The sequence below is a fragment of the Gopherus evgoodei genome, chromosome 1 (assembly GCF_007399415.2).
Source record: "Gopherus evgoodei ecotype Sinaloan lineage chromosome 1, rGopEvg1_v1.p, whole genome shotgun sequence".
Lineage (NCBI taxonomy): Eukaryota > Metazoa > Chordata > Testudines > Testudinidae > Gopherus > Gopherus evgoodei.
Window position 1 is genome coordinate 284,133,379 of NC_044322.1, and position 15,137 is coordinate 284,148,515.

Here is a 15,137-nt window from a genome sequence, read left to right on the forward strand (position 1 = left end):
TTAGTACTGTTCACCCCTCTTATAGTTATCAGCACAATAGTTTTAGTGGGGGAGGATTTAAGTTCACCCTGGGGCAAAATTTCAAGATGACAAGTTCAGTTGCCCCACTGTTGACCTGCTGTCCGTCAAAATTCTGCTTTGAAATGTTGTAACCAGCTGATGCAGGTGGACAGAGATTTGACTAGTTGAAATTATTAAAATGCAGCCAAGATTTTGGTGAATCTAACAGTGACACCTCTGAACAGGATAGGGCTACTTTATAAACATAAAAAGTTGAGAGCAAAACTAATCATGCTTATCAAAATGTTACAACTAAATCATTACCAGTTATTGTGCCCTGTGGTTAATACAAAGAAAGAATTTGACTCCCTAAAATTCCTTCACTGACTCAGATTCAGAAAGGGGATAAATGATCCATGCTTTGCGAGTGAAATATGTAAAAGTAGAATATTTTAACATCAAAATATCTGATTACTGCTACTGACTGCAGCAAAAAAAATCTATAAAGGTGAATTGTTCCCCTGTGTTTTTTTCTACCAAGAGAATGCAATGAGAAGATTTTAACATCTTCTTTTTCAATCAGGCCAAGAGACCGATCTTCAAGTGTTTATTGTGATTTTACAAATTCAAACTTCTTTTCAACATCTTTTCACATTTCACAGACTTTGATTTTAGATTTGCACCTGGTCACAGCCTAAGGGAAAACAGAGAGGGTACAAGTCAAAACACAGACATAAACCTGCAGTATTTAGACAGGACAGCCAACAGTATAGTAAATTTACACATGCTTATGTTGCTTTTAGGTTATTAAATAAATATCAGTTATTATATTTGGGCTCTCTTTAGTATATGGAGTTTTAAAAACAGCGCAGAACTGGATTTCAGCAACTGATGATATTTACATCAAATAAAGCTGCAGATTACTAAATCAATTTATAAATCTAAATAGAGAGCTAGACACATCATTAGTCACATTTGCGTTCTATTAAAGCTCCACTGTAGTACCAAAAATGAGTTTAAGCTAATTTCCTTTCTGGTGAAAATGTACTTTTAAATCTGTTTATATGAAACATTTCTGACCACAAATGTTAAAATCATTCCACTAATTAAAACAATAAGCAAAGGGCTTTTCATATACAATCAGGAGTACACTGCAATTTTTTAAAAATGTATGGAATTATATTCTTTAGCTAAACTACTTGGTTCATGCAATGGTTTTAACATTTGCAGAGGCAGGTTAACATTTGTATAACTAGTTTAACTTAAGGCTATTCAAATTTTTTCTCTGTTGCTAATCTACATTTTGACTAACTCCAAGATTAATTTTTCCTTGAGTTATACAGACTATAAACAAGAAAAATAGCCAAACTATTTTTTCCAGTAAAGTCAATGATTCAGATAAGCATGGTTAAAACAGAAGAAAAAAACCCAAAACTCTGGTAAATATATGTTTTAGGGAAGTTAAGAAAATAAGTAAGATGAATTACAATTGAGTTTCTGTGTTGTACTGTACAAGCAGTTTGGGATCCTAAACAGATGAAAAAGAAATAAAGCAAATGAGAAAAAAAAGGGGGTTGATAAAGATTTTGGCTACAATACAGGAGACATATCATTACCATATGATCTAATGTGGGTGTCAGCCTGGATTGTGTTCATTGAGGGAAACCTTATTTTTTAACTGTGCTGTGGAATAGAAGCAGGAGGGTTTTTCCACCAAGTGACAGTCACTGAGCGGTAACCTACCCCCTCCTCCTTTCCACACCTGCAAGTCCTTTGCCGGGGCTGAATATTTAGTTTAATTACATCTCAGCTTTGAGAGCTCCTCCTGCAAATCCCTGGATTAAAAAGGTATGGTTTTCAATCATTGTCCTGAACTATGCTTCAGACTTATAAAACTTCAGTCAAGTCTAGGGCAAAAATGGTTGCATTTTACTGGGAGAAGCAAGAAAAATCCTCCTAAATGTTTAGCAATGTTAATGTTGTACCCTGAACTTGTGTTGTTTAGAACATGAGAAGCAGAATATGTTCTCAAGGACGGATTACATTTCCTACTGTTCATTTGATTGTTGCTGTCTTTTGTTTTGATGTGTAGAAGTAATGCTATATTCCTTTTTTCTTACTGTGAACTTTGGCAGCAGTATATTCCGTGTGTGTAGTCATATATTTAGAGTATATGATATAGTGTGTGTGGGGGCAAGGGTATGAGTAGTTACATTTCTGGTTAAAAAGACAGAGTGAAATTTTGCAGTCTCTTTCCATGCATTTTAAATTTTAGTCAGAATATTTTCAGCTTCAAAACAATGTGATGTACAGTTATACAGACTTGATGAATGTCCTTATAAAAATAGAAAGTGATATGTTAACATATATAAACAAGGGACTACACCTTTTAGAGAAGGTTGCTCTGAAAGAATGAGTTCAAAAACAAAATTCCTACAGAGCTGGAACTCCTGTTAGTGGACATTCAGGCTCTCTTTAAAATCCCAACTACTGTGTTTTCACACCTATTGTTTAGTATACAGAATATGTAAGACACGTGGTCCAGGGATTTTTTTTTGATTGTACATTTCATTCAAGTAAAATTTTGTGATATTATAAGGAACTCTTCTGACAGAAAGTGGTCATTTTTCCATTAGTTTTAATGCAGGGTAACAAGACAGCTACTAATACAGTGGTTTCTGGTGACGTGAAATGATGTAGCTTTTGTGGAAAAGTCTTCCTCATTGTGTACATATAATTAATGCAAATGTAAACAGTTTGTGCTCTAACCCCAAATACCACATCACAAACCATTATGAATTCAATTCAATCTATCTTTCAATCTTCCTTTCTAACAAAGTGTGAACATTTATTAACAGGACAATTTTATTTTATATGATTTTTAAATGGTGGTTGTTTTGTTTTTATATATATGTTCCTATCTTCCGATTATTTTTCATTAATACGATTTTCCCCCACTGAATCCTTAATGCAATATTTATTATCTAAGCCCCATAACATCCATCATGACCTAACCCTGCAGTTCTCACTCACGCAAGACTCCCATTGAACTCATTAGGAGTCTTGGCTGTGTAGTGATTACAGGATAAGGCCCTATGACAGTATTTAGCTGATATATAGGTCATCAGTACGTATTAGTGTGCATGAGTAAAATATGAAACATGCCTCTGTGTTGTTTGTCTCACAATTTATTTCCAGTAGAGGATCCTGACTCTGCTTTCTTTGAAACTAATGGATGTTTTATCTCTGGGATCAATGGGAACAGGATCAAAATATTAATGAGTCAAAAACAGTTTACTTTATACCCAGGAGAACCTCTTTAAAACAGCCATAGAATGCCAGTATCATGGCATTTCTCTTGTGTATCTGATTCGCATGGCATATCAAAGTTAATGGAAATGCAGAAAATTTGTTTTTGCTCTGCTAATATTTCTCTTTTTTACAATACAACATTCTATGATAAATGGCAATAAATTAGGACTTTAATTCCTTATGCCAAGGTATAGAATATTTTTGGAAACTGTATTGTTATTTTACTACCCTCCACTGCAAAATTATAAATGTGCTGAATTAGATGAAGTAGTACTCAGAAAATGGTCATGGATTAATGCCATTTTGTTATATTTTTCTTACTTCTCTCATACTTATAATTGTGCAGGCTCACCACACATAGTACTCCTTATTACTGGAATACCCGCTATGGCGATAAATTGGATTACTAGTGATGGCATGCTACAGAATCTATAGGAAAGGAAAATGCTTCTAATTAAAAGACGTATTGCAATATACATAATCACACTGAATAATACCTTTCTCCAGGTGAACCCTAAGTCCCACTGAAGACAAAGGGATTATTTACAGAGTAAAATGTCCTCACTCATATTTGATAGTATCACAATCTGGTCATAGAATGGCTAAATTAGAGAGGCCTTAATTATATTTTTAACATATTAGCATATTTTGTATGGCAGACTTGTCATCTGCTTAAGAAAAAGGGTAAAATGTTTTGTGTTGTTGCATTCTGGGAGTTACTCTATGCAAATTATGTAACAGAGGCATAGAGCTAGATACATTCAAATCCATCTAGCCTTAGACTATCATCAGCTTTCTAATAGTACCGTAATTTTGAAGTTCTAATATTCTGAAGAGAGGCCTCAATGTACAGGGCCTGGTTTCTAGTTAATTGATTTCAGAAATGAATTTTTGTATTGCTGAGTTGCTGATTTAAACAATTAAATGAACACTTATTTTTGTATATAGTTATAACTGTACCTGGGACTACATTTACTAATGTAAGAAAAGGCTCCTAATGTGTCAACAAAAATTCCCTTCTTCCTCATTAGAAGGCTATTACTAGTAACAGTTGAGTTCTTAGATCCCTAGGTCCCATGAGGGATTTTTCAAGATAACTTTCTCTGTATATTGCATATGATGAAAAGAGAAACTATTCTGGGGTTAACTAATTTGTAATCACCTACCATAAAATATGAAAATTACTCTTAATATATTTCCCTCAATGCTGAACAATGCATGCCATATAGTCTAGAACTTGCAGAAATTAACTTAGGGCCCAGTCCTAAAACACATACTTATGTAGCCTTCCTCATTGACTCCAATGGGACTACTCACATGAACAAAGTTGCTCCTATGGAAAAAAACGTTTGCAGAATCAGGCCTCTAAGTCTCATTAGAAAATGTACTGACAAAAAATAAGCATGGGTTCAAATGCTTACACAGTGAAAAGCAAAAGATTTTTTTTACACTATATAGTTATAAAATAACATACCCTAAGCCAAATAATTGGAGAGGAGGCCAAGAAGAAACCAACATGAAATGAAGCTTCAGAATATTCTTTAAACTGGGAAATAAGTACAATTTAAGCAGCTAAAAGTTTTTTGCCCAATCTCTAGATCTTGTTTCATTTCCCAATCAGCCTCGGTGGGCTATAATTTAAAACACGTACAACAGGCTGGCTCTTAAAAAAAAATTACGAGACATGAAATATGCATTATGGTGGATTTGAGAATCTCAGGTTCATCCCCAAAGGAACAAACTCATAGCTAACAACTGGTAGTGAAAGCATACACGCAAACTGCTATGGTGGCTAAGTACTGACAAATGGAAAACGTGGCTTATTGTGTTGACTGTTTTGTTTAATAATGTTGACAATGCTTCCTGTTCCTAATAAATACAAACAGATGTAGTTACAGTTACCCTAAACCTCCTCTGTAAAAAGTGTTTTTGACAAGTATTTAACGTTCTCCAACCCATGTAATATAAGAGGCCTATCTGTAATGAACAGTCACACATTTATGTAATTGGTAGACATGCTGTGTTTCTCCTTAGGAAAGGAGCTTTGCAGAAATGACAGAATGCTACCATTCTTTAAACCTTTGATTTGACTCCTAGGTTCACTGGTTCTGTTCTGAGTAGATGAAGTAAACCATGAAGGTGGCTGTCTTCTTCCTCCTGCTTCTGCCAGTATGCTGGGCCAAACCATTCCACCAAAAAGGCTTATTTGAGTTTATGCTAGAAGATGAAGGATCTGCTGATCTTCCGACAGTCAGTCCTGACATATACCTACCCGGAGCAGTATGTCCATTCCGCTGTCAGTGCCATCTTCGGGTTGTTCAGTGTTCAGATTTAGGTAAGCTGTGAAGTAGCTTCACAGAGAATCTGTCTATGCTTGTTTTATAGCTAACTGTTTGCAGTTACTTTAGATGGATGGCATAACTAGTGAGTCCTGCCACACTATAATTTGGTTGTTGTTGAAGATTTGCTTTATACAAAAAAGCCTTGCTAAGGTTTTTGTTAACTAGAATGAACTGTATGAAGAGATCTATAAAGTCTAGGCAAGCTGGGGATTTGTGGTGATTACCAGTGAAAGGTTTGTGTTGTATATATATTTTCTTGCAAAACCACAACCTCTGCAAGCAAAATCACTTTTCAAGGCTCTATAATTTATGTATCTCACATGAATCCAATGGGGTTAGATGGTAGAGATGGGAACATCTTAAAAGGCTCTAAATTTTATAGGCCAGATTTTGCTATCCTTACTCACACAGAGAAACCATCCTATTTATGTTTATATGCAATAGGTGTAGGTATATTAGAATACTTTTGTCTGTTGGCTTTATTGTGTGGATGGCTGGGTGATGTTGGTGGCTTGTGACATACAGGAGGTCAGACTAGATGATCTGATTGTGTGTTCTGGCCTTATACTTAATGATTCTATGATAATTCAATGATTTCAATGGGAACATTTGTGTAGTAAAGGTTTTACTCAATATGTCTGAAACCAGACCCTTAATTAGACTGGAGGTAGTTACTTGGACAAAAAAGTTCAAACATTTCAAAATATGAAAAAAAATTTAGAGCCATTTATAAAACATTCAAAATTATTCAGGTCCAGATTGTGATACCTTACTTACAATAAGTGGCACCTTTAATGGCACTATTTATGGAGTAACTTCAATGGGACTACACATAGCTTATTATTCAATGTGAGTAACAGTATCACAATTTGGTCCTCAAAGGAAATGAAAAGTTGTTTTCTCCAAGACAATTGATTAGTCTATTGAGTTGATAATGATTTCATCAAACTCAATAAAGTAATAAGAAACACTTTCAAAACAACCAACAACTCAGCTATTTCAATGTATTGATATGTTTTTATTGCTTTTCTATAGTGCAGCTTTGTTCTTTATAATTATCAATCATTTGTAGTATGGCGGTGCACAAAGTCACCACTCAGGATTGGGGCCTCATTGTGTTGGGCATTGCACAAAGGTCAAAGAAAAGACAGTCCCTTCCCTGGAGAGGTTTGTGAATTATTGACCATGTCACATAATTATGAAACAGTGACAGTTTGGCAAAAAAACAGTAAAGAGAAAAATTCTCCAGCCTAAGTTGTAGATGTGAGCATAGACTAACAATCATCAGCATGTGCACCTCTCAGAGTACTGATCCCAGCAGAAAAGTCCTAGCACCAAGACAATAGTATAAGAAGCACTTGCTAATTTGGATGTTTCACGTGCCATGAAGACCTAAGGTTTCTCTACTGTTGTAAAACTGGTTAATATGAAGTTTGAATTTAGGGAATTTTGGGAGCTGTGATCTCCCTCCACCTCTTCCTGCTCCATCTTACAAGGAGCCCAGGGATCTGCAGGAGATTGGAGTCATTCACTCATAGGACCATGTCCGCACTTGTTCTGATTTCTTACTGTCCCCTCAGCTTATTCCCTGGTGATGCAGCTTCAACAGACCAGTGGCACCAGGACTCCCCTGAAACACAGCTGCTCCTGCATCCTGTTTTTCTCCCACTCAATCCTAGCAGATTCCATGCTATTAAGGCGTCTCAGTGGGAAAGGCAATATAGTCTCTGGACACATTTCTTTTCCCAGATAATCTCAGCAGGACTGATGGCAGAAGATGTGCATCCCATCCCAGCTTGCAGCCCACAGTGTAGATCCTGGGAAGGGTGAGACTGTGCTTTTGAGGTGGCTGACCCAAAATACACAGCAACTTAGCTGAGAGGGAGGAGATATGCTCACAGAGGGATCCTTCTGTGTGCAGAATATGGAGACAAAATCTGTCCCATTTTAGAGTTTAGACATTTAAGGATACACATCTCAAATAACAGAAGCACATCCACATCCAGGGCTGGAAACATACCAGTGTCCAGTAAGTGCTGGCACAGCTGATGGGTAGCTGCAAAGGAGCTGTATGCAGCTCTCCAATCCTATTATTAGATTTCCTCCATCTCTGTCCCAAGTGTATTTTACAGCAGGCTCTCAGCCTCATCTTATAACAGCCATTTAGGGTAGGGGAATCACTGAGCTTCATGTGCACTGGCCATATCCTCTCCTGCTCCCTATGCTGCGGGAAAGAGTAAGGTGCCACAGTATCTGGGAAGCCTTAGTTAGCATACAACTGGAGTCGCCCATACTGGGAATCTGCCCTCAACTGCTCATTTATCTGGCTTCTAATCTGTTCTCAGTCAACCAAGCCAATCAGCAGCTGCCAGATGAATTGGGTTCATGCAAACATTGAATGGAATTGAGGTCAGAGAAATAACACATTGAAAAATCCACACTGAAACAATAAAACCCAGCAATGAAAAATCCACCTCCACCCTAATCACTGTCAAAGAGCTTATATAACTCTAGGCTTTTTACCTAGTCAAATAAATTACATTATCATCACATTTAATCATCTTCTCCAAAGGGAGTTTATGCAGAATGGCCACAAACAGTAATAGGATCTTTGGAAGAATATATTAAGAATTAACCAGTTCCACCCGTGCCCACAGGGAAAGAGAATGTCTGGATCACATATACAACTAAATATTTGTCATGAAAGGAGAGCCATTGGAGAGCTCCAGACTTGATTCATCCAGAGCTGGTGCAGACCAGTGCATAAGCAGCCCTGCTGAGGAATGTCTGCCCAGTATGGGAGTCACAGAGGGACAAAGCACTCACAATTCTTGCTCCACCAGGAGGTCCAAAATTTGCTGTGGGGAGAGCAGCAGTAAGTGCTTGGGGATGAACTAGTCGAACTGATTTGCTGGACAGCCTCCATTGGAAGGCTCCTGTGGAACCTTGGGCAGAATTTAACTCTTCCCCCTCCCTCCTCACTGACAGAACTTCTGAGGATTAGCAAAGTAAATACTCCTGCAGAGGATGAATCTGCACCTGCTGGGATAAGCCTTACAACTTGCAAACCTCTGCCACAACAGGGGTTAAACAATCCCACCATCTGGATTAGAATATTGTTTTACACCTAAGGAGCATTTATAGGGGAACTATCTGAGCTTGATTTATACCATATGGCATCCAGAGACCAACTCTGTCCTTTTTCCCAGTACACTTTGTGTCTACAGCTGGGCACATTTAAAAGAAAAACATCCAAATTAAATAAATAAATACAACAAAAACAGGCATGGTGTTCCAATAACAGTCATGTCAGCTGTATTGTTGTATTTTTTTTTTTTAAAAAAACCCAGTCATGCCCTCCTAAAGAGATCCCCAGGAACTGATTTGTTCTGCCTCAGAGACAAAAGATGAACTGTAAGCTGTAAGGAAGTAGCTAACTTTCCAAACTCAAAAATGGAGATGAGAAATGGACATCCATTTGTGACAAATGGCACATCAAGAGTGCAGCCCAATTATCAATTACCCAAATACAACATGCCCCAGGGCTTTGAGCAGACAAGACCATTTTGGTATCTCATTATACAGGCTCTATACCTCCAGAACCTGCCTTCTCTTGTCAAAAAGCAACCATAGCGTTGCATGTTATAATCATCTTTGTCTCAATGTGTTGCATTCTATAAAACCTAGTCAGCCTTTTCCCAGAGAATGGAGTCACCTTTGCAATTAGCATTTAATCAGTGAGAGAGGATTACAATAGGGCCTGCTCTTGACCAGGGCCTGCTCTTTAGGTATCAGTGTGTGTGTGTGTATGTCGCTATAGGTATAGGGAAGACATGCCTTCATCTATTCTTCTCCCCATCTGGCCACTGACTAATACAAGATCTGGCAAGGGGGCCATTTAGAGTCTCACTCCCCAGAAGCTGCTGCAAGAGGAGTTCCTCCTAGTGCTCTCTAGTAGGCAAAGTGGTGCACATGCTTATATTGCCCTCTCAGCAGGTACAGTATGGTCCACTAGCCCTTTCATAGGAGGACAGGGCCATGGCCCTGCATCATCTCTGCCCATGTCTTGTGCCCAGGTGATACATGGACAGAGCAGTTCTTGCATCCTGAGAAGTACAGGAAATACACTTGTTCCCAGCTGCTGCACAGGGCACAAAGTTGCTCCTTGAGCCCTCTCTCAGGCACACCAATGGAGAAAATCTGGCCCTGAAATGAATAAGATGTACAAGGAATGAATGCATAGTCAGTGGTTAAACACAGGAACGCCTGCAACTCAGATCTGCATTCTACTTCCAGCTCAGGTTGTAGTGTTTCCTTGTATGCATCACTTAACCTTCCTGGGCCTCAGTTTCCCCATTTGTAAAGTGGAGATAATACCTGCCTCAAAAAGGTTTATGTTGTAAGGCTTAATTCCTCAGTGTGTCAAAGATTCTCTGAGATCACTGGATGAAAAGCTCACAAAAGTATAATTAGTGTTGTATTTAAACACACACACACACACACACACACACACACACACACACACACACACACACACACACACACACAACTTGATCCAGTTTCTCTCATAGAAATGTATTAACTCTTTGACCTTCCATTCTATACCATGGAACTCTGACACAAATTAATTTGTCTGCTTGTTTCAAGTCTTCCAGCAACACCTAAAAGTCCATTCTATACTCATGTCTCAATGTGGGAATATTTACTCTGCTACAAAGGCTTCCAGCTGCATTGGCATGGATCTTGACTCAGGCGTCTGTTTTCACTATGCAGTCTGTCATGAGGAATGATATCACCTTCCTCGGTGTTGAGCCGGAATCTGCTGTAATGGGAGAAATATTCAAATACTCTTTAGGTGCCTCAAATCAAACAACTGCCACATTTACAGAATATTTCTAACTTGAAAAAAGTCGTTTCCAAAGTCCAGATTTAGTTTGACTAGTTTAGGAGAAAATAAATAGGTTCATTTTCTGCCATGTATATTTAGATTGAAAATCTCTACCTCTGTGCTTGAATTTTGACCTTCATATCAGTAAAGGACTATTTCAAGACAAATACATAACCTGAATTTTTCACTGGGCTTTTAAATGGCATGCACACAAAAGTATATGCATACATATTCAGATAATGAGATTTTTAAAAAAATTATAGCCATTTTATTTGTTTTCTAGCTTTTGAATCTTTAGCATATGCTTCCTTCCTGTTTTCAAGATTTCTTCTGGCAACAATAAGAGCTAGAAACTTATTCCTATTTTAAAATAAAAGCTGAAATTCTCGTGCAATCCACTGATTCCAGAAGCCAGGGTTTTAAGAAAAATAACAAATATGGAGAGACTCACAATAAGATATACAGCACTCCCAAGTAGTGATTTAATTGCTATCTAAATAGGTCTTTGGAACAGACCACTAATGGTAGTGGTGGATTCCTCATCTCCTGAGGTCTTCCTATCAAGACTAGAAGCCCTTTTGGAAGATATGTTTTTGTCAAACAAAAGTTATTGGGGCTCAATACAGGAATAAATGGATGAAATTTAATGGCCTGTAACATATTGGAGTTCAGACTAGATGAACTAATGGTCCAGTTTCCTTCCTCTCCACCTGCAACTTTAAACTCTATGGATCTATGAATATGGGCTTGCAGAGATCTGTTGAACAATTGCAGAGAGATTCAGTGGATGATGAGAATTCACTGGAAAAATGTGATCATTTCATGATATTTGTACAGCATGACTGTGGCACCACCAACTTATCAGCACATATCTTGCAGTAAATATACCATGGATTATATTATTTGTGGTGGTACTTATTGTAGATCTCTATGATCTAACAGTTTTTATGCATGTCTTGGTGTTGAATAAACAGAACATAAAACTCAGAACATTCAAAAAGTTTCTAAAGTCTAGAATCCATGAAATTCTAAAACTTCCTTGAAAATTGTCAAGAAAAATTGCTAGTACTGGGCAAAAGTAAATTATGTCCACGTTGCAGTAAACATTATTATCAGCAATGTCAATGTAGTTACAAAGTAGGTCTCATATATCATACATACTTGATTTGTTAATGTTCCGTTTGCTAATGTACTCTGGAGTCAGGTAGTAATGTTTGTTGTCAGAAGTGGGTTGGGCTGCAATAAAGTTCTCTAGACCCGCTGTTGCTCTATATGTCAGTTACTTTATTCAGAGGTCTGATATGTTCATGCCCACCAAGTGTTCCCAGGGAAGTGGCTCAAAAGAGGGTAAGCAGGTACTAGAGAACAGCTGTCTGTGTTTCATTACATCTGGTTTTGCCTTTTTCTGTAACAAAGTTCTCCAATAGTACAATATCTGATTAGGCAGTTTTACCAATAAATACTTTACTGTACACTCCATTTTTTTTTAATTTAGCATTTTCTGTGCTTGATGAACTTGGCCTTGCAAACAGTGTCAAGAAATGACAAAATTGCAGCTCTCTCCAATTGCATCATATTTAAAGGTTTGTCCATTCAGTGCACTGTATGTAACAGAACATGAGACCAGATTAGACGGAGTTGTTCTGCCTTGATTGGCTAGACAGGGAGGAGAGAAATTAAAACACAGAATCTGGAGTACAAGGAAATCATTGTCTCATTTCAAGACAAATCATGGAGACTACATCACAGAGGCCCAATCCTGAGTCTTTTAGAGACTGAGGCAGAATCCTACATGCATGCACTGAATGGAGAAGGCACCTGGGAGAAAACTGTGTAGCTGACTGTTTACTGTTAAATTGGATCAGTTTGGGTTGCTTTGATTTGCTAATGAACTCAAATGAGTGGATGCTGTCAGTTTCATTCCAATAAGAAGCAGAGCCTCATGGCCTATAAGTAAAATGGGAAATTAACCAAAAGACACGGAGTGTGAAAACTGAAAGCTCTTAACAGAAAGAGAACCATTGGCATTTACATGCTATATAGCTATAGGCTGCTTCCATATAATCTCTCTGTGTGTGTGTGTGTGTGTGTGTGTGTGTGTGTGTGTGTGTGTGTGTGTGTGTGTGTGTGTGTGTGTGTGTGTGTGTCAGGGCCGGCTTCAGGCACCAGCCTAGCAAGCAGATGCTTGGGGCAGACAACGGAGAGGGGCAGCATGTCCAGCTCTTCGGTGGCAATTAGACAGCAGGTCCCTCACTCCCTCTTAGAGCGAAGGACCAACCGCTAAATTGCTGCCAAAGACTGAAACGTGGCGGTAGAGCTGATTGAGATTGCGGCTTTTTTGTGTGTGTGCTGCTTGGGGCAGCAAAAACCTTGAAGCCAGTCCTGGTATGTATTATAGCACTTACCACTAGACAATCTGAGAGCCAACTTTTGCAACTCCCTGAGTTGTGGGAGTCAAGAATAACCTCACTTTTCACATTAAATGTGTTTGACTGTTGTCATTGTAATGATAGCCGATAATATAGACATTAAACACTGGAGCAGAAAGCTTAGCAAAGTATTTTTCTCCTAAGAGTTAAATTTTATTCATGGTCCCCACTATTCTGGGACTGAACTTCAAGGCCTTGGAAATTAATAACTTTCAGTCCCTCAATTTCTGGAACAACTTCTGGAGAGTTCACAGAGGTGCCATGGAGGAGTGTTACATGGATTTGTGCCACCCCAAGTTCCTCCCAGCTGCCTGTAGATAAACTAGGTCCTTTGAGGATTAGCTCTGGCTAAAAGGAGGGGTATAACAGGCAGCATGATAGTGGACTAAGCAGAGGACTGAGCTTTGTTAGCTATGATGCCAACTTTATTAGCTCAATCAAGTCATCTAGCTTTTTCTGCCTTAGTTCCCCCCCACCCTAAAATGGGGATAATCAGATTTACTCATCTCCTAGGGGGGTTGTGATGATTATTCATAATCAGTTAATGTTTGTGAAGCGGTAAGATGTAGCACCACAGAGGGACAATAAAAGAAAGAAAGATGAGAATGTTGCCAGCAAAAGAGACAAAGCCAACAGAAAGGCAGCAAACAGAAACTGATCACAGCACATAAGAGAGAGAAAGGGGTGGGTAATATAAAATGGTGTGACTAGGAAAGGAAAGGTGAGGAGATGCTGCTTTTCAAAGGAAGATGATGACAGAGAGGAGAATAAAAAAAGAAACCCAACAGACAGAAAGAAAGAAAGGTCTGGAGATGTATGAAACAGGACAGAGATAAGAAGGGAGAGAGGATAAGGAAATGGAAAATAGGAATAACCAAGAAACAATTTTCTGGTTACTGAGTTACATTTCCCAGAACCTCTGTAGCTACCTCTGTAGCTACAGAGTCCCAAGAGGATCATGCCAATGTAAGGATGATCCTCCAGCAGCAGAGAACACCATATCTTAGGGAAATGACTCATCAATGGATATTTTGCACATTTTCTCTGATATATATATTATATATCAGAGAAAACAACAACAGCTAATCTGGAGATCTATCATTAAAAATAGCTTTAAAAAAAAAAAGCACAACAACATGCACAAAACCCTTCAGCAGAAAATGAGAGGTTCCTAGTGGCCACTTACACCCTCACTTTATTTGGAAAACTGTCTTTTGACATTTAGGAAAGTGTTGGTAAATATGCCAATATTCCAGCACAGCAGTTTGCTTCCATTTTTCTTGCATTAGAATGGGCTAGTGATACCCAAGGGATCCGTCCTATTTTATGAACAATGGCCAAGTTAAGTTTGGGAGCCCCTAAAAACCTTACCAATGACATTCTACAACACCCCCCTACCCCATCATAAAACTGGTCCTGTGCAGAGGAGCATGATCATAGCAGAGAAGCAGAGAAGAACTTAAAAATGTTAATTCATGCCTGCTAGCTCTGGCAGAGCCTGTAGTAAAAGTTGCAAAACAGTTTACAGCAATCTGTTTCCAGAGGCTTAAAACAAGAGCTAAGAAAAGATTGGGAAATATTGTCCCAGCTATTCATTCAAATTTTAATTTCAGTTTGGCAGTGCTCACATCCCAAACACTGGAGTGCTCATGCTTTACTAAATGTAAACACTTGTGAGAAAGGTATTTTTACCTTTGACAAATGAATATTCTCAGAAATGACATCAACTGTATAAACTTGAGTTGTCAAACTCAAAGGCACACTGTCCTACTTAGTTACAGGTATCCTGGGATATTTTTTCCTGAGTGGATGATTTAGATCACTAGCTACCACCAACTACAATGAAGAGGGGAGGGGAAGGGATAGCTCAGTGGTTTGAACATTGGGCCTGCTAAACCCAGGGTTGTGAATTTAATCCTTGAGGGGGCCCACTTAGGGATCTGGGGCAAAATCAGTACTTGGTCCTGCTAGTGAAGGCAGGGGGCTGGACTTGATGACCTTTCAAGGTCCCTTCCAGTTCTAGGAGATAGGATATCTCCATTTTTTTATGTAAGTATCATCAGCTTTTGCACATTTAATATGTCTTACAATATTTGACTTTTCACTTAAATCCCTAGCTTCTGGAAACACATGATTTAATGAAATCTAAGATTCTCATGTAAAGTA

General features: G+C 38.4%; 1 protein-coding gene across 1 annotated transcript in view; it reads left to right on the forward strand.

Annotated features, from left to right (window-relative positions):
* Positions 1 to 1,657: 1,657 nt before the first annotated feature.
* Positions 1,658 to 15,137, forward strand: part of DCN (decorin) — a 43,842-nt gene continuing 30,362 nt past the window's right edge. Inside the window, exons 1-2 of the mRNA XM_030548570.1 lie at positions 1,658 to 1,848; positions 5,410 to 5,647. Of these exons, the coding sequence (XP_030404430.1) occupies positions 5,446 to 5,647 (202 nt within the window). The 5' untranslated portion in view covers positions 1,658 to 1,848; positions 5,410 to 5,445. The remainder of the gene's footprint in view (positions 1,849 to 5,409; positions 5,648 to 15,137) is intronic.